Source organism: Vigna radiata, chromosome 4 (assembly GCF_000741045.1).
Source record: "Vigna radiata var. radiata cultivar VC1973A chromosome 4, Vradiata_ver6, whole genome shotgun sequence".
In the NCBI taxonomy this organism is placed as follows: domain Eukaryota; kingdom Viridiplantae; phylum Streptophyta; class Magnoliopsida; order Fabales; family Fabaceae; genus Vigna; species Vigna radiata.
Window position 1 is genome coordinate 11,346,843 of NC_028354.1, and position 20,385 is coordinate 11,367,227.

Below are 20,385 nucleotides of genomic sequence, written 5' to 3' on the forward strand. Positions count from 1 at the left end.
ATAGACTTCTTCATGTAAGTCACCATGAAGAAATGCGTTGTTGACATTAAGTTGTTTGAGAATCCAGTTGTTAGAGGAAACAATAGCAAGGAGAAGACGTAGAGTAGTTAATTTGGCAACAGGGGCAAAAGTCTCATGGTAGAGTCATGAGAATCCATGTGTTATTGCTTGCTAAGGCGTCGAGTTCATCCTGTCTTTAAATGTAGAGTTTTGTTAAAATAGTGTTAATTTTGTCTTTTTAGTTAAATAAATAGTTTTTTAAATAAATAAGTATTTTTTTAGATAAAAATGTTCAAGAAAATAAATAATTTTTAGGCTTTTATCTTTTCTTTTTAAAACTCTTAAATTTTTTTCTGCAGGATCAAGTCTTTGAAAGCAATTGGGCTGGAATAGAATGACTGACTGAAGTGTGCTAAAGAAAATATGTTGGGCCGCTACACTTTGCATGGGCTGAGTTGATTCCCATTTATTGAAGTTGTGCAAGAGGAAAAGAAGTTTGATGCTGAAGTAATATGGGCCAATGCTTATGGACTGAAGCCATTTTAGGCAGCAGATTAATGAAACGTTGAGTTCAAGCAGTTGTGTGTTTACTGAAGGAGTATACCAGCAAAGAAGGCTTCATTTCTCCATATTAGAAGCAAGTGGAGTTAGGGCTCGTGAAGAAAATTTCCCCAATTCTCTCTACCCTCGAGCTAGGGTTCCAGCAGAGAGAAGTGTTGCAACGAAGCAACAATGCGATTTCTATGGGTCAAGTTGGAAGTCAATCAGAGATTCACGGCCCAAGAGGAAGACGACCCAGGAGCTAATCGGACCAGAGAAACAGATCGGAAGTGTGCTGAGCTGGAACAGTTGGAGACCAGGTTCAGAGTCAGTTGAAGGATACTCCAGAAACTTCAGAGTTTGTTTTCAGATTCTTCCCCCTTTCCCATTTTCTTTTCTTTTTCTGTTTTCAGACTTTCCCTATATAAAGGGAGTCTTGTAATATACAATGTATGTGCACTAGGTGACAGACGGTGTGCTTAGACTAGGTTTTTCACATTCTCTCGCTTTAGTTTTAGGTTTTACTGCTTTCATAGAAGTAGATACGCTCTTTGCTTTATTGAGGATTATGACTGTTCTTCGATTCTGGATTTCACCGAGTTGCAAGGGTGACAGACCGTGATTTTCGATGATGATTTCTGGTATCTTGTATCTTCATTTCAGCTTTCAATACCAAGTTTATGTTTATGTTCTAGTCTACATTTCGTTGATTGCACTTTCAATTCAATTTACATTTCTTGCATCTACCATTTTAATTTTCCAGCACTGTTATAGGTTCTATTCCATTCTTGTATTAATTTTATTCATTCGATATTCACTTCTGAGTTTGTTCCTGTTTCTGTATTATAAAATTGTTATTTTGATTATGTTTCTTATTACTTTTTAGTTTTATGTTGCTTTTGATGATTGCTATGACACGTTTCTGAATTGTACAAATAATGGGTTGATGAAATGAGTGAGAGTCATTTCAAGTTCTGAAACATGGACTCAAAGACCCTATTTTATCATTTCAATGTTTGTTAATTCTGGAAACTGTTTTTAATTGAATTCTTTGTATGCATCTTTTTTCTTAGTTAGTTGGTTTGATAGAAGAATAGTTTTAGGACAGTTGCTTTAATCCTGTTTTAATATTGTTGTTTCAATTATAATTTTATTTTCAGATTGAGTATCATTACAGTTCTTTAGTAGAATTAGGATCATTTGCATGTTTCGGTTCTTTTATTAGTTTTTTTTTTATTTTTTTATAACAAAATAGTAGTGTAACTTTAGGCTTTTGCTCATTAGGTTTTACATACTCTTTCTTCATTGCATCTGATTCATAACAGTAGGTAATATTTTCTTTTATTCATTCATCATTTAGATAGGTTTAATCATGCATTTAGTTTCTTTTGTTTTTATAATGCATTTTATTTCCCCACCTAGTTTTAGATAGTTTTAGTAATTAAATAATTAGGCTATAATTCTACAATTCTATCTTAATAAGTACCAAGTCCTTGGATTAGACTATAGGTTACCCTTATACTACATTAGTGGGGAATTTAGGTTTATTGAAATTTTAGGTGACAAAAATCCTTTCAACAATTAATCTTATGATTTTGTAAGTTAAGGAACTGATAACCTTTTGTGTGCTGTTGAAAACCAAGGAAAATTCTAGGGACAGCCCTTGCATCAAATTTTTTCCTGTGAGCAATTAAAGTGCTGATATAGCACAAACAACCAAAAACACATAGAGCAAAAATATCATACGATTTTCCATATAATTTTTCATATGGAGTAGCACCATCAAGTAAAGGTGTAGGCATGCAATTGGTTAGTAAAGTAGCATGTTCAACAACAAAACACCAAAAAATGGTAGGAAAAATAGCTTGAAACAAGTAGGAGCAAGTGACATTTAACAAGTGTTGGTGTTTACATTCAATTATGCAATTTTGTTGAGGGGTTTCATTACATGTGGTTTAATGGTTAATACCTTTCAGAAAGAATAAATTATGCATAGCAAATTCAATGCCATTATTAGTGTGGATGGTTTTGATAGTGGTAGAAAATTAATTTTCTATGTTTGTTATAAAATCAATGATGATTTTTCTAACACCAAATTTGTCAGTCATAGGTATAAGCCAAGTAAAACGAGAAAAATCATCCACAATGGTGAGAAAATATTTGAAGCCACACATAGAAAGGATATTACAAGGACTCCATATATCAATGTGAATAAGATAAAAAATATGCATGGTTTTAGATGTTCTGTTAGAGAAATTAGGACTTAAGAGTAATAAGGGTACTAAGTCAATGAGACCATATTTTTAAAACATATTAGCAACATAAAAATGAAAGTCTTTTAAAAACACATTTGGCCTATTTGCTTAAAATCCCTCACCTCTCTAAAACTCTGATTCTAAAACCTTCTCTACCATCTCTCTAGAATTCCTACCATCCACTTATAATCAGGGGAATCTTAGGTAAATCCAGGTGTTGCGGGTCTCAAATATATCGATCAATTTGGTATTTCCATCCGGTAAGCGTTTTCCCCCTTTCCTTTCATCTTGGAGCTGTGATCATGTAGCAAACCTCGTTGCATGTAGCTCATTGTACTTGTTTCCTCAAATTCTAGCTCAAATCACATTATAAATACTGATTTCTATCACCAATTGGTGGTCCATAGGCATCTTTAGCGTTTCCTGAAGAGTAAGGTTCGGTTGATCTTCTTCAGAGTTAAGTTGTTCGACTGAGAGGTAAGGGAAGCTGGGATGTTGGTGTTGTTCTATTAAAATTCTTGAATGCATGATTTAGATTTATTTAGAACTTTGAAAGAATGCATGTGAAGATGGTGTGTAGAAATTTGAATTTTTTTTGTTAATATGAAGAATTGTGATTTTGCCTATTTGAGAATATGTTGGTGGTTTGTCTTGTTATAAATTTTGAATTTGGATGTTGATGAACTGGCCTTGATGCAATGCTATGATGATATGGAGTGGATGGATGGAATGGCTTCTGTTACACAGTCTAAAAGGAGATAGTCCATTCAATTATTGTAGTATTAGGGCCTATGAAGAGAACCAAAGTAGTCAAAAGTTGAATTGGGGATTTTAGGTTGTTCTAGCCAGTTTAGGTAGCCTAAGTAAGTCAATTTTGACCTATTAGAAGTGCTGAAAGTGTTAAAAACAGTTCTTAAGTAGTAGATTTAGAAATTTGTACCTAGGTTGATGAAATTGGAGATTTTGAGTGTAAAACAATGCATAATCACTAGATGATTAGGTTAGCAAGTGTTAGCATCCATTAGACAAGTTCAATTCATCATATAGATTGAGTTTTGAGTGCTAGAAATTCACCAAAAAGCCTAAAACGAAACTTAGGGGTGTAAGTTCTTCCAAATCTGCAAAATCTGCAGAAAATTCTGCAGAATCCACGCCTGGGCGCCCCTAAAGGGTGTCGGGCGCCCTTTTCTGCTGTTGTTTTTGTTTTTGATAGTTTGTGGGGTTTCGGATGTTCGTTTTGGACGTTCTTTAGGTCGTTCTGGGGGTTTTTGACCTTTCTGGAGCCATTGGTGAGGGTCCCCAAGCTGTTTGAATTACTTAAGTATTGATAACTAAAGATTATAAATAAATTTGTGTTAATGAGTGATGGTTCTGTGAAAGTATGGAATGCCTGAGTATGTATGAGTTGTTTTATGACATGGTTGATGTTGTGTGATGGTGTATGAGTTTGGTATGAGACAATATAGTAAGAATGCACTTGAATGACTAAGAAATTTTATGTTTGATGAATCAAAGTGGTTTATGAGGTACATTATTGATTCAAGAGGAATATCATGTGATTTAAAGTGGTCAGATTGAATATGAAATTAAGATCTCTCGGTGAGATCAGTTGGTGTATTGAATGTATGTAAGAGGCTTCCACTATGGGGGGTTATCCCTAACACTCTAACGGTCTTTCATTCTCACTTAGAAAGGATTGACGCGTGTGGTGAGAGTAGTGGGAGGTCCTAGGGTAGGCGCTATCACTGGAGGTCTATTCCGCGGTAACGGACCAGCCTTATGTGTGGTAGGGTGAAACCCCCCGGCAATGGCTTTGCAAAGCAGTAGAGGCCACCACAAGTGCACAACCCGCCCAGCTCTATATACATTCTTAGTCCGGACGTGTCTAGAGGTCTTAATATGATAGGATGATTATTTTGATGTGTTTTATGAAATTAATGTCCATGTTTATGAGGATTTGCAAGTTTATGTGGGTGTGGAGGTTCTCGGAAATATTAGATTGAATTGGATTAAATTGTATGTTTATTTGAGACCTAGCTCACCCTTGCGCTGTATGTGTTGTATGTGTTTGTCTTCCCCCTTGCGATGATCATCCAATCCTTTGGATGTGAGTAGTAGGTGATGATGTGCCTCTGGAGCAAGTCTTGGAGATTGTAGAAGACCTAACTCCTAGTACTTAGGACTTCCATTAGATCCAGACTAGTTAGTTCTTTATTTAAAAGACTTCATGTAATTGTCATATTCCTAGACCTTCATTTTATTATGTATTTTGGAGAACTCTTAAGATTTTAATTAGATTTTATTTCCCTCTATATTTGGATGACTGTATGCATTTAATATTGGTATGTCACTCTCTCAAATGCTTTTACATACTATAATAGCTAAATCCTATTATATTGTATGTCCATATAATATTTGAGATGTCACATAATATATATAATATTTTTGTCAATTAAACTTCATATATATATATATATATATATATATATATATATATTTATTTATTTATATATATATATAATATAATATGCTTAAGTTTAACTTTTTTATTTAAGTAATAGATATTTTTTTACTGCAAATAACAAATTACAACAAAAATATTAACCAAAAATAATTAATTTTAATATATTTGACATCTTTTACATTCTAAAATATTAATTATATATATTAACTTGCTATAAATGAACATTTAGTTTTTTTTTTTTTTTTCAAATAACACATTTAAGCATTCGCTAATGTTACATACATACATAAATTGTTAAAATATCTACCTAATAATAATATTATAAACATTATATGATGACTGTAAATTAGATCACATGTTAGATTATATTATTGATGCTTAAGAGATATTTTAGCTCTCTTGGATTATAAATATAATTGGTAGAAACTAAATTTGTCTCATCTAGTAATAAGTATATCTTTAAATTTATCATTTTAAAAGTTGAATTTCCTTATAATCACATCAATATATACATTTGCTGTGATATTCCATGAATATGGACCAGAAATATTATTCAAATCTCCAACAATCTTTTATACATAAATGAATAATTTTGAAGAAAACCTAAAGTTTAGAATGTGAAAGGGTGTTTTCCTTTGTGTTTTCAGCCTTTAGTAATCAAGATGTTATTTTCATAGACAAGTTTGTGCAACTATAAGAATTGTAAAAATGCAATTTATGACAAGTTTGTTGTCATAAATTGAACATGTTTAGAAATGAAAACGAGGAATATATAACATTTATTTATTTACTAATGAATAACATTGATTTGAATTTAAAAGATCAAACACAACTTACAACTAAATTTTTTCCTTCTTAACAACCCAACTTTATTTTACTTTTCTGAAACAAACTCATTTTATTTTATAAACACAATAAAAAAATTTAATTAGTCAAATAAATAACCATGTTCATTACAAACTACTTTTTTTCTTGTTTGTCATCTTACCAAGCAAAATTGGAAAAATGAGTACTTCTCTCACTAAGGTTTGACAAATATGGTTAAGGTTTTGAATTTCTACCAGAAAGTTAAACGAAATATTCGAAAGAGAAAAATGTTCTTCTAAGTACATAAAGTCAAATGAGAGAAAAAAGACTTCTAAAATAAACTTTTATATATTTACTGTGTTTATATTAGTTAAAATAAATTTGACTAGGTATCACCCTAAAAATAACTCATAAAAGAAGATTTATTGAGTTAAAAATTTACAATATAAATAAATTTGAGTTATTTTTCATCTAATACTGTAGTCCCATGACTTCAATGACCTTAAGATGAATTGGCTCAAAATATATCACTCAAATTGTTTTATATAATAAATTTTATAATTTAAAAATAGAAATAATATTATTTAACTAAACATATTATTCGAATAATTATATTTTCATTTCAATTAATTTCATATACAACTTAATTTAAAAATATATATATATATATATATATATATATATATATATATATATATATATTTTATTTGTATATTTGAAACCTTTTAAAATCGAACTAAAAATCTTACAAACTATTTAAAATCGAAGCTAGATGGACCAACATAGCACGTTTTCCCATAAAGGAGAAAGAAAATTGAGACTTTTACTTAAAAGTTGTTCTTTCAAGTTAGCTACTACATGGCAAAACCATCAAAATCGTTAAAGCTGTTTTGTACCCATTATTTAAATATGAAATATATATATTCCTGTATATAATTAATTTATATTTACTTCGTCCTTATAATTTTATAAGAAAAATTATATTTTAAAATCAATTTTTTGACACCATTTTGACACTGCACACATGTCAAAGTATAGTTGGACGATTTCAAATTAAAAAAAAAAAACTTTGGTTTTTCTTTTCTAGATATGTCTTTGCTTTAAGTTTTTTTAATTTGAAATCATCCAATCACATTTTAACACATGTGCAGTATCAAAATAGTGTCAAAAATTGGTGTTAAAATATCATTTTTCCATTTTATAAACAAGGGATCCTATTCTTTTTTTACTGAGACCGTTTTTAAAGAAATCTCATTATTTAACACAATTAATTAATTTTATTTATTATTTTTTATATATAATTAGGTCAAAAGCAGTTTTCTAGAATTAATGTTAATAAGCTGTTGTCAAAAAGGAAAAAAGGCGTGGAGAATGACGGTGTTTACCAACCCACGGCAGCATCAAGTAATAGGGCACGCTGATCTGCAATTGAAAATACCGTCGCTATTTTCATGTTTCGCGAATATACCAAACATCTTCACGAATATTCCATATATGTAGAATAAATATTTTAAATTCAACCAAAAAATATATTCTAAAAATTTATTTAAACTTTTTTTTAAAATAATACAATTATATATCTATGTATATATGATTTAGATATTTATATATTTATTTTTACATAAACTATTTTTTTAATACTAAAAGTAAAAGAAAGTAAAACAATATATTATTAATTAAATATAAGTTTAACTGTTTTCGGAACGTTATAGCAAGACATTTATTTACATTTTCTGAGACAATATTATCAGAATACCTTTTTTTAAGTTGAAAAAGAATAAAAGTTAGATAATTTTTTCTTTAAAACGAATTTTTGAGAACGAATTAAGTCTAATTCATTTTTGATACGAAATTAAAATCTTTTTATCTTAATATTAACATATTAAATAAAATATTGAATAAGAATATTTTTGTATCAGTTAAATATTTTTTTTATCACTAGATATGTTACTCAATTCACACAAGATTATTTCAATTTAATTAATAATTACAAAATCCAAGTCAAGTCTTTTTTATATTAATAACGAAATAAATGCAAATTATTTTGTAACGCTTTTTAAAATCTTTGAATCCAAAGTTAAATCCTAATAGTCTTTAACAATGACAAACAAATAAGTTAATATATCAATTTTCAAAAAATATAAAAATTGCGCGACTACAAATACTGATTTTCTAATTATGCAAATGAATTCAATTCACTCAAGATTATTTATTTCGTTTAGAGGCTATTCATAATTTTTTTATTTATTTTTACGTCATCGACATAGATATTTTTAATTATCAATATATTATAAATAAGTCCAACTAAAACTTTTGAAGGAATTATTGTAAAAAAATAACTTTCTTTTAATTAATCTATTTAAATTAAATTATTTTTGTACTTCCATTCTCTTCTCATGTTCTCGTGGTTACTCGTAAACTTCTCTCAGGATTCACGTGCTACCTTTTTTTTTTTCATTAATGTGAAAAAAAAAAAATAGCGACTCTACAAGACTATGGAACAGTTGGCCAACAAACTTGTATTTATAAATCCAAACCAAACCATACAAGACAGAGAAAGCAGGCTCACAGTTCGGTCTTTTTAGGTTACCTCTGTGACATTTGTGTTGTTAGTTGCGGCTGACACCGAGGAAAGAACAGGTATGTACAGGTTGTCGTGTGTAACTTCTTAGCACTGTGACGTTTATTTCATAGTATGAACGATTGTCAGTGTATCTGAATTTTGTGCGTTTAGATTTGTCATTGAATCTGATAGGAAAAAGGAAAAAGAACTATGACCCAGATGGGTAAAGAATGATTATTTGTTTATGTGAATGATTTGTATTCGGTTTTGCCATTGAATCTGAATCTGATAGGAAAAAAAGGGAGAAAGCGCAGATGGGTAGTTCAGGTGTCTCATGGAAATTGGCGGATCATCCAAAGCTCCCAAAGGGGAAGACAGTGGCTGTGGTGGTGTTGGATGGTTGGGGAGAGGCCAAGCCCAACGAATACAACTGCATCGCTACCGCTGAGACACCCTGCATGGATTCTCTTAAAAAGGTTCAATTTTTGCACGTTTTTGGACCCAATCTTTGTTTATAGATTTCAAAGATCTGTTGTTTAACTGATGGGGGTAGCAATAGTGAATAGTCCTTTACAAAGTAACGGACCAAGGTTCGAATCTACGTTGGATGAGGTGTTGTTGTTTAGTATATGATAGTTTTAAAGGTTGCCTCCAAAGGAAGACATAGGAGGCGAAAAGATATCTTTCTTTTTGGGTTAGAGGGCATTAATCAGGACTGTTTTGTATTACAGGGTGCCCCTGAAAAATGGAGATTGGTTAGGGCTCACGGTACCGCTGTAGGCCTTCCAACAGAAGATGACATGGGCAACAGTGAAGTTGGTCACAATGCCCTTGGAGCTGGTCGCATATTTGCTCAGGGGTAAACTAAAACTAGCCTCTCTTTTTCATCTATTTAGCGCCATGTCTTTGTTACTGCCAAGGTTTTGAACTGAGTTTGCGTGCTGTAGGTTTTTTATTTTTTATATTGTGAGAAACTGCGAACAGATCTACTAATCGATGTGATAACGAACTGCTTGTGGGTTTTTAAAACTAATTTATGTTTGGAAAAATAAAATGTTTACTTTGTTCTGCTTCTGAACATTTGTATTTGTTTCGTTGTGCTTGCATTTTTTATGTCACGGATTGAACAACGCATTGCCTTGTTCTGCATTGTTTCTTAGATTATCATAGATGTATGTGATCAATAGGGTTAAATGTGCTCTATACACCTGTACTCTTGTTTTAGGATGCAATACAAAAATCAACATGGTTGTGGTTGTAGTGTGTCGCTTTTCCCAAGGAGTTTGTGTTAAGTTTGGATTCACAATGTTTAGATAGTATTTCAGATGATTTCTGCCGTGGAATTGGAATTTATAATTTTTGCTTACCACCTTGAAATGTTTAGTCATGGTCTTTCCTACGAGCTATACTATTGAGTTTCTTTTTCTTGCTTGAAAATTATTTTTAGCATGTGTGATGATTGAGACATCTTGGTCTGTGATTGTTCATTTTAGTGCCAAGCTTGTCGACCTTGCTCTGGCCTCTGGAAAAATTTTTGAAGGAGAAGGCTTCAATTACATAAAGGAAAGTTTTGCAAATGGCACATTGCATCTCATTGGGTTGCTGAGTGATGGTGGAGTTCACTCCAGACTTGATCAGTTGCAGGTGATTACTTGAGGTTGGAGCTGTTTTTCTTTTATGTGTATACAACTCATTCTTTCTAACTAGCTATTTTTATACAGTTGTTGCTTAAAGGAGTTGGTGAGCGAGGTGTTAAAAGAGTCCGTGTCCATATTCTTACAGATGGCCGTGATGTTTTGGATGGCTCAAGTGTCGGGTTTGTCGAGACCCTTGAAAATGATCTTGCAAAATTGCGGGAGAAGGGCATCGATGCTAAGATAGCATCAGGTGGAGGTCGTATGAATGTCACAATGGATCGCTATGAGGTATAATTACCTAGAAGTACCTTCAATTTGTGGTGCCTGATTACGTATATTGATTGTTTCTTCATTTAACTTCTTTGCTAAAATTGATAATGTTTTGGTCAATTATAGTATTCGTTGAAATTTGACAAAGAAAAACAAAATAATTTGCTTTTAAATCTTTTATTATTTAATTTCTTTTAGTTGCAAATTCATAGTAAGAAAACTTCCTTTTTATGGTTAACTTGCATCTCAATTTCATACTGCTCTATACAGCAAATAAATATGGTTGACTCGATTTTTTTTTTCTTTTCTTGCTTGGGTATTTCTATTACTTATGATTCACTGTTTTCAAAACAAACTTCAGAATGACTGGAATGTTGTGAAACGAGGATGGGATGCTCAAGTTCTTGGTGAAGCCCCTTATAAGTTTACAAATGCTCTTGAAGCTGTCAAAACGCTGAGGGCAGAACCAAAGGCCAATGACCAGTATCTGCCTCCTTTTGTTATTGTTGATGAGAATGGGAAACCTGTTGGTCCAATTGTTGATGGTGACGCTGTTGTTACATTCAATTTCCGAGCGGATCGTATGGTCATGATTGCAAAGTCTCTTGAATATGAAAATTTTGACAAATTTGATAGAGTTCGTGTTCCAAAAATCCGGTATGCTGGAATGCTTGAATATGACGGTGAATTGAAACTTCCAAGTCATTACCTTGTTTCTCCACCCGAGATTGATAGGACATCTGGTGAATATTTAGTGAAAAATGGTATTCGGACTTTTGCTTGCAGGTGAGTTTTCTCTATTCAAATCATTAATAGGGTTTTTCTTAATGTTGTAATTTATGGAAATACATAATATTTCTACCTGCTTATTTTGATCTTGATGGTGAATGATGGAACTGTGCAATGCATGAGAAGTCACTATATATTGTTTACCCAATATAGGGACCAAATGTTTCTCATTTGAGAGTCCTTTACTTCCACTCTGACTTAATGTTTACCTTATGAGTGTAAATTTTTTTGTCAACAGTGAGACTGTTAAATTTGGTCACGTCACATTCTTCTGGAACGGAAATCGGTCTGGGTATTTTAATGCAGACTTGGAGGAATATGTGGAAATTCCTAGTGACTCTGGCATTACATTCAATGAACAACCAAAAATGAAAGCATTGCAAATTGCTGAAAAGGCTAGGGATGCTATTCTTAGCAGGAAATTTGATCAGGTAATTAAATGGTTTATCAGGTATTTTTGGGAATCATGGTCTCTTATTTACTCTTATTTTATCTGATGTGTGTAGGTACGTGTCAACCTTCCAAATGGTGACATGGTGGGGCATACAGGTGACATCGAAGCAACAGTTGTGGCTTGCAAGGCTGCTGATGAGGCTGTGAAGGTACCATTTTATGTGTTCCTCACAATGATTTGGTGACAAATCAATCTTATATATAGGAATGAATCTTGTGTGATTTGAATGAGCAATTAAGAACTAGGTTATGTTAAGAACTAAAATTAGAGAATCTAAGTTTCTTTACTAATACTAAGCTTTTTGTTTACTTGTGTAAATGCACAGATTATTCTTGATGCAATAGAGCAAGTGGGTGGAATCTATGTTGTCACAGCTGACCATGGAAATGCAGAGGATATGGTCAAGAGGGATAAATCTGGAAAACCACTTCTTAGCAAGGATGGAAAAATCCAGATTCTTACTTCCCATACTCTTGAGCCTGTAAGTTTTATAAATTATGTCAGTCACATGAATTACAATATTCTCTACACTCAAATTTCAAAGAGTTTTGAATAACTTATGGAATGAATCATAAATTTGGTTAAAAATCTCATACTTTTCCTTGCTGTGGTTAAGGTGCCAATTGCTATTGGAGGTCCTGGATTGATCCCTGGTGTGAGATTCCGCAATGATGTTCCATCAGGTGGGTTGGCCAACGTTGCTGCAACTGTGATAAATCTTCATGGATTTGAGGCTCCCAGCGACTATGAGCCAACTCTCATAGAAGTAGCAGATAAATAGGAACCAATGGAAGAGTTAGTATATTTTGCAAAAATACAGGGAATGCTGTAAGATTATACAGCTCAAATAATTGAGAGTTTTCATCCCTCCACATACATCATATGTGAGGTGGTTTTGTTCTTTTCTAGAGTTTCCAATTTCAGTCTGCAGATGACACCACAGTACCGACTAATTAATTCCATTTTGACACTTTATTGTGCTGAATTATATTTCAATCAGGAATTTTGCTTGGTCATCTCTATATAATGCTTTTAATGTCATCTCTATATAATGCTTTTAATTAACAATATGATAAATACAGATATAGCTAGCCTTGTGTTTATCCATTTTTAACAATTGATTTCATCAAGTAATGGGAGCCATTTATGATAGATTTGAAAATACCTTATGATAGATTAGCCATTATAAATTTCGACATGACCGAAGGAATGAACCATTAGTTTTAATCTGTACATTCCATTAAGTTAATTTAGTTTGAATAAGATTTTAAAGGGTATATTTTGAGTTTGAGAGAATTTTTATGCACACAAGAAAAGTATTCTTTTGATTAAACACGTACGGCGGTGATGAAGGGAATCTAATACCATAGATTTTATTTAGACTGTTCTAATACGTTGCACCACACAATTATGACCTTTAATGTTCATAAATATTGAAAAGTTATGCAAGATTCGTACTTATGTTCTAACTTAGAATAAAAGAAGGATTGGTTCCTGCCACTATCCACTGTTCTTATAGTATATAGTCTTCATCCAGAAGCTTCAATCAAAACTTTTGAATGTATAAGTATCTCAAACCCTCCACCGCTACATTGAGCATTAACTAATCACTTTTTATTAATAAGATATTATTTAGATAAATTAATTAAGTAGATTACTTCTATTTTATATTACATAAAAGATTAGACAAGTATTTATCATTTTAACCATTGATAAATATTAATAACCAAATATATTTAATATATTATGAGCAATATTACTTTACTTCCGGACGGATAGAAAAAAAGATAATCATTATTATTATCATCTTTATAATTTCTGAAAAAAGTATAGTCTCATTTTGTAATTGCAATGCTAAAAGGTAAATATATTATACAACAATAAAATTCACTGTTAATGGTATATTAAAAATCATATATAATTAGATTGGTGATTTATTTAAAGGAAAATGACATTTTAACACCATTTTTTGACACCATTTTGATATTGCACACGTGTCAAAATGTGATTGGACGATTTCAAATTAAAAAAGTTGAGACAGGGGTATATTTGAAAAAGAAAAACCAAAGTTTGTTTTTTTAATTTGAAATCATCCAACCACATTTTGACACATGTGCAGTGTCAAAATGGTGTCAAAATATCATTTTCCTTATTTAAAATATAAATACACTTAATTGAATTATGCATTTAAGGATAACCGAATTGTCTTAATTTATTTCTTTTTTACTTTAATTTTCTTAATTCATATTTTCTCTTTAATGCCAAAGCTAAAAATGGTTAATGATGAGAAGAAAAAACAGTAAGGATTAAAGTCAAATAGAATCAAGGTGCATGAACTTAAAACAAATTCAATATGAGTAAGAAAAACATACTACAACGTAAAAATCTCAATTTTCAAATTATATATTTTGACTTGTATAGTTGTCATGTAACATAAACCTAAGCTATAATGATCCTATCTGATTCAATAGCCATAGAGACAGAAGCAGGATTTGATGAAAAAACCCACGCCATACTATCAAGTAACAAGCATGGTTGAACTTATTTTGTTTGCTATTTTGTTCAAAGAAAAGTATAAAAAAGATATAAACTAGAGAATAGAAGATCATGCCTAGAACTTATTTTCTACTCGTTCTAAGAAAGTAAAAATAAAAAACAGATTTGTAGAGAGATTTACACCAATGACATGGATGAGGTAAAAAAAACTCCATAAAATATGCCCTTTTTGTTTCCATCCCACATTGTTCTCCTATGAATTCCAGGACAAACTTAATACAAGTAATATGTCTCATCTGCCTCAATATTCAGCAGTGATTGTACTATACAGAAAATATAAGGGCCTAAGAAAAGCATAGATATCAAGTTTACCTGAAACACTTTAACTGGTTACCTCTGCATAAACTATGAAATCCACAATGCAGAGTCCTAGATTATAGTTTCACATAAACTTATGTTACAATGCTGAGGTAGCTTGTATTTCTGAAATCCATCATCAAAAGGGAAAACCCAAAGATGTGGTTCTTTGGCCCATGAAGCCAGAAGAAACATGAAAAGTCACTAGTTAGACCATACATGAAGAAGACCATGTCTGTTACCAGTATAAATCTCATTTCTATCTTCATCATAAAAGAGGGCAGTTATATCCTCCAAAGCCTCTGTAACTGAATTCCTCATTAGGCATGGATAAAGACTTTCCCTGCAGCTACAACCGTTGCGGCTGCACTCGTCTGCCCTCGCACAACTAATTGTTGTATTGATTTTCGCAACACATTTCCCAGTCAAGATGTTGCTGACATGAATTGAGCCAGCTGTGCCAAAGAGCAAATTACAAAGATATAAGACCAGTTAAACAAATTCAAAAACAAAGGAAAAGTAAACTCAAACATTATTACCATTGCCTTCCATCCATTGATCATCAGAATCTGCCTTGCAGTAAGAGATAATGAGATCCTGATCACTTGTTATGTATATGTTGTTGGTATTGCAATCTGGATGCCACAATTGGTGATCCTCAAATGAAGTGACAAGCTCCCCTCGGAAATTCCAAACAGAAACTGTTCGGTTTCTGAAAGTAAGGAACAACTGATTCTCATACAGAAAGATAAATGCTGATGGAGTCATGAACTCTGTTCTGCTTACCTCCATCAGCTCAGCATTTCGAACCTAGGAAAATCACACGCGTGAAAATAACATATACATGAAGAAAGGGATCTGCTTAAAGTTATATAAAGTTTATAGATTTGATCTACTAAATGAGAACTCCCAACATAAATTGTTAGATTATTGAAATTCAAAGCACATAAAAAGCTATTACAGTTAAAGAAGATCTATTCTAGGAGTAAGTGGATCCCTTTTCAGACACAAACAATGGAAGACAAGGGAAAAATGAAGCTCACATCAAGAATCTGAAGGTTCTCATTTTCTTGCTTGACCAGAAGCTTTTCATTAAATTGCTCTATGAAGTCCACCTTCTTATTCCGATGAAGCAGATGGTTGAATACTTTCAGAACTGTGCCATCCTCAATGGATATAATCTTGAGGGGAATGTGACCACTGGTTCTATTGAAAATTAATAACATGATGCCAGGACTGTAACAAAATAACTAGTAAGTATATAGGAAAAGTAACAAAAGAAGAAATCCGTTGAAATAAAAAGATTAAGAAGAGATCCTACATAAAAAGAAAAAGCAAAAAAAAAAAAACAGGAGAGGAGTAAGAGATTCCTTTGAAAAAGACCATGTACTTTACACCAAGTAGATCTACTTCGAAATGAGAGAATTACTCTCCAATCAAATACACCAAAGCGTTAGCAAACTGTGTTTCTACAAAAATCAGTAAAGCTAGCGTATGGGACATTCTCCTAAAAGGACAAAATAAAGAACTCAACAAAGAAATAGGTATAAAATGATTCTAAGCTAGCACCATAGTCCAAATAAAGGACTTAACCTTAGAGGGGGCAATGCACTTACAAACAGGTTTACCAATGTCTATGTATATTCAAGGAGCTTGTAATTGAAATAGAGATTCGCACATAAATAACCTACAATAGTTAAGAGAACAAATCCCTTTCATCCAGAACAAACAACACGAGAACAAATTCAAGGAGACCCGAGATTGTCACCGATTCAGAACAGAAATAGAAATATTATAAAGGACTTGAGTCTTGAATGCTAAAAAAGTGGATGGTAGCTGATAAGTTGTGGGAAAGCCAAAGTAAAAGATGAATATCAAATTGTCCTCCAAGAGTGCAATGACTAAAATGTAGTATAGGTGTATAACCATGTGGATATAAATCCTTCAAAATCTTTTATACTATTAGCAACTCCTGATATTGATGAGCTAATCCATGTACCGAAGAGAGAAAAGAAGCCAAAAGATTATCATATCAGTAAGGCTTGGTGTATGAGAGAAGAAAAAGGGACAGGGATGGAAGTATGATGAGAGAGTGGAGGAAGCGGTTCTGAAGGGAGTTTGGTCTCTTAATCAAGAAGTTCTGGAAACTTAGGGTTGATGTCATCAGAACTGGCTCGGATGCATGAGAAATCAACCTGGTGGGTTGGGTAAGCTTCAAGTTACTAGGCACATAATAGCAACTGGGTCATGAGCCGAGAGCAATTGTTTGGGAGAAAAGACACAATACACAAATGGTCAATGTCTTCAGGCAGAGCATGGATAGTAATCAGCATCTCTCTAGTGATGGAAATATAATAAATGTTGGGTTCAAGAAGTTAACCATGGATAAAATTCAGAAAAGGTATGGAGGAGATTATATCTCTGTTGTGATGAAAATTATTTTTTTCTACAAAAGATACCAAAGAATTACACACGTTACACACAATTTAGGAAAGCAAAGGAAAGAATTTCGTCGGTGGAGCTTCCATGTAACGGGACATGAGCAGTATTGCCAGTGTGACATCAAAGACACCCATGATCAAAGTATGAGTGATCAAAGAAAATGTGATGGTGCTAGCAGATTCAGCTGCTTCAAATAGTTTTATCCTCTTATCGGCTGAGGGAGTCAAGAATTCAACCATAGACAACCAAAGGGTATATATTAAGTTATAGCTTGGGCATGGATATAACCAAAGTAGACAAAGAAAGAGGTAACACATCTCCTTGCTTCACACCTCTTCGATTTTGAAACAAAGCTTCTAGCTCTCTATTGACCAAATGTACTAGATGTGAGACATGCAAATATTCAACTTATTCATCTGATGGAAAACCCATTTTTCTCTCTAACCGAACCTTGTTAATAAGGCCTGAACTGACTCAATCATTAGGTTTCTCAAATATATAACCATCTCAACCATCAGTCAAAAAATAAGAACCTGAATAATTTTTACATGAGAACAATATAATGGTGTATGTGTAGCAAGGAGTACAAACAAATAGGAGAAAATCACCATGACGGTGACATGAGCATGCTCATTACTTGACATAATTTATTAAATAAATAGTGCTTTTGCAAAAGCTGGAATTATGAAACAGAAACTTAGCGTGAGAAAGATAATGTACCTGATCTTGATTTCCTGAACATGCTTGTCTGCAATTGAGTATAGCATGGTATAGTTCTTGAGATCAAAAACCTTGTAAATACTGGCACCATTCAAACAAAGTATATTAGATAGAGTAACCAATGAGCATAGTAAACACTTGCAAAACAGTAGAACTGGAACAGAAAGACAACAGAATGAGGAAGGTACCTATCTTGTGCAGAGTATGTTAGGACCTTTCCATTGACATCATCAAACTCTACAAATCCAGGCCATTTCAATGATTCAGACTGGAAAAGGGGAAACCCGGCATCTGGGGTGCCCCTTCGTATGTATCTAAGAACATAAACAAAAGATCACATAAGCAAAATTGGTTTCACACGTCGAAGAGGAGGATTTGAAAGAACAATCATAAAATGCACGCACTCAATCTTTGTGGATCTGCATTTCAAAGAGCTGAAGTTCTCAGAAGCATAAACGGATACAGTAATAAGTGAGTCATTGTTCTTATTAAAGAAGAGGCTGCGGATGACTTCATCAGGACAGACATTCAAAAAGCAAATCCTCTCATCGGTTTCTGCAAGGAATTCACACACAAAACCCCAGTTTTATGGATTCTATAAAATCTGACAATAATTGACTAATGAGAAGTAGTAGTCTCAATTCATACAAAAAATAGTGGTCTGTGTGCAAAGGGTGATAACTAATAAATGGGAAGCAGTAAAGCTATAATGATAATTCATACCCAAAAAGACACGTATGTTAAATAACTAACAAGTGGGAGTTGTAGTTGTAATGAAAATTCATATCCAAATAGGAACACGGTTTGCATACATATGGTTGACAATTGGGCAATAGGCAATGGCAATTCATATATAAAACAATAAGAAGTTGTGGTTTTCATACAAATGGGCAATGGAAACTCATACATGAAAAGATTAACAACAGATAATGGGCAATGGCAATTTATACATGAAAGACTCAAAAGTTTAGGTTTATACACAAAAGTGTTCATGATAACAAAAGGGTCATGGGCAACGGGATTAATATATGAAAGAGTCCACCAAAAGTTTTGATCAAAACACATGACAATGACCAGTAAATGGGTAATGGGCAGTAATACATGAAGGAATCAAAATACAGGCTTTTACACAAACATTCCCATGAGTAACAATGGGTAAAAAGGGCAATGGCATTTCGTACATGAAAATACCAATTTTTTTTTTATTTTAACACAAATACACCCCTGATTAACAATAGATAATGGGCAATGGCAATTCATACATGAAAAATCAAAAGTTCAGCTTTTACACAAAAGCGCTCATGGTTGGCGAATGGGTGATGGGCAATGGAAATTTATGTATCAACCAATCAAAAAGGTTTTGATTTTTACAGAAATGTGCCCATGAATAACAACTTGATATTGGGCAATGGCAATTCATACCGCAAAGAATCAAAAGTTTAGGTTTTCACACCAAATTGCTCATGATCAACAAATGAGTAATGGACAATACCAATTCACACATCAAAGAATAAAAAATTGTGGTTTTTACACAAACATGACAATGCTTCGTAAATGGGTAATGGCTGACATACATACATGAGAGAATCAAAAGTTAAGGTTTTTACACAAATATGCCCTGATTATCAAATGGGCGACGAGCAATGGCATTCATGCATGAAACTGTAAAAAGTTTTGATTTTTACAGAAACCTGACAGCGATTAACAAACGGGCAATGGATAATGGCAATTCAAACCCAGAAATCAAGAATCAAGGCCCGTAAGGGAAACCTCACCTCTACTGAAAGCTGCACAGAGACCCGAATGGTAGAGAGCAAAAATCAGGTTTTTGGCAGCAACAATTTCCACAACTTTAGTTCTTTTCAACAAGAAGGGCAAAAGGGAAGAGCGAGACTTGGAGGGATCATGAGAGTCATAATAGTGCGTCAAGCGCATAGTGCGGAATCTGTGAGGGGAAGTGGCTGAGGCAAAAGCACGATGAGGCTTCGAACAAATCTCGCGGGTTTGAAGCTTCTTGATGACACTGATGCTGTTGGTGTTGCTGTTGATGGTGTTGCTGTTGACGCCATTGCCGCTGCCATTGCCGTTGCCACTCCCTCTTTTGCTTGCAACTATGCGTCGACCACTGCAACCTCCACGCCTTCTCCCTTCCATTCTCACCATTTCAACAGCACAACTATGCTCTTCATCGTATCATAGGTTTCATACCAATAAAAGATTATTGCAAATCCTTGCACCAGTTAATACACATCAATACCAATAGCCCAATATATTCAGAAAGTCTTTAATATATTTAATTCAATCTCTAAAACCATTGAATAAATCTAGAAAATTATTAAATTTTAAATTTTTTAAGGTAGCCTATGCAAGAGGAAAACAGAAGAAAAAAAATAAAAAGGTTATGATACCTTCTTTTATTCAAGATAAAAATAAGAGATATAAATTGTTAGTAATAAAATCATAAAAAAAACTAATGAATTGTTTTTAATGATATGTTCATCCCGAAAATATATTTATCAAAAGTAACTGGTCAAGAAATATATATATATATATATATATATATATATATATATATATATATATATATATAT

The 20,385-nt window shown here is 32.8% G+C and overlaps 2 protein-coding genes across 2 annotated transcripts; one reads left to right on the forward strand and one right to left on the reverse strand.

The window, feature by feature from the left end:
* Window positions 1-8,549: 8,549 nt before the first annotated feature.
* Window positions 8,550-12,801, forward strand: LOC106759444 (2,3-bisphosphoglycerate-independent phosphoglycerate mutase). Its single transcript, XM_014642618.2, has 10 exons — window positions 8,550-8,706; window positions 8,922-9,105; window positions 9,361-9,488; window positions 10,123-10,273; window positions 10,351-10,554; window positions 10,898-11,322; window positions 11,564-11,756; window positions 11,832-11,927; window positions 12,105-12,260; window positions 12,396-12,801. The coding sequence occupies exons 2-10, from the start codon at window positions 8,944-8,946 to the stop codon at window positions 12,558-12,560; spliced, it is 1,680 nt and encodes a 559-aa protein (XP_014498104.1). The 5' UTR covers window positions 8,550-8,706; window positions 8,922-8,943; the 3' UTR covers window positions 12,561-12,801.
* A 1,665-nt stretch (window positions 12,802-14,466) lies between these two features.
* On the reverse strand, window positions 14,467-20,052 carry LOC106758170. The gene is made up of 7 exons (XM_014641108.2): window positions 19,570-20,052; window positions 18,199-18,349; window positions 17,983-18,108; window positions 17,795-17,875; window positions 15,676-15,868; window positions 15,172-15,442; window positions 14,467-15,087 (listed from the first exon to the last, which is right to left on the reverse strand). The coding sequence occupies exons 1-7, from the start codon at window positions 19,955-19,957 to the stop codon at window positions 14,837-14,839; spliced, it is 1,461 nt and encodes a 486-aa protein (XP_014496594.1). The 5' UTR covers window positions 19,958-20,052; the 3' UTR covers window positions 14,467-14,836.
* Window positions 20,053-20,385: the final 333 nt, after the last annotated feature.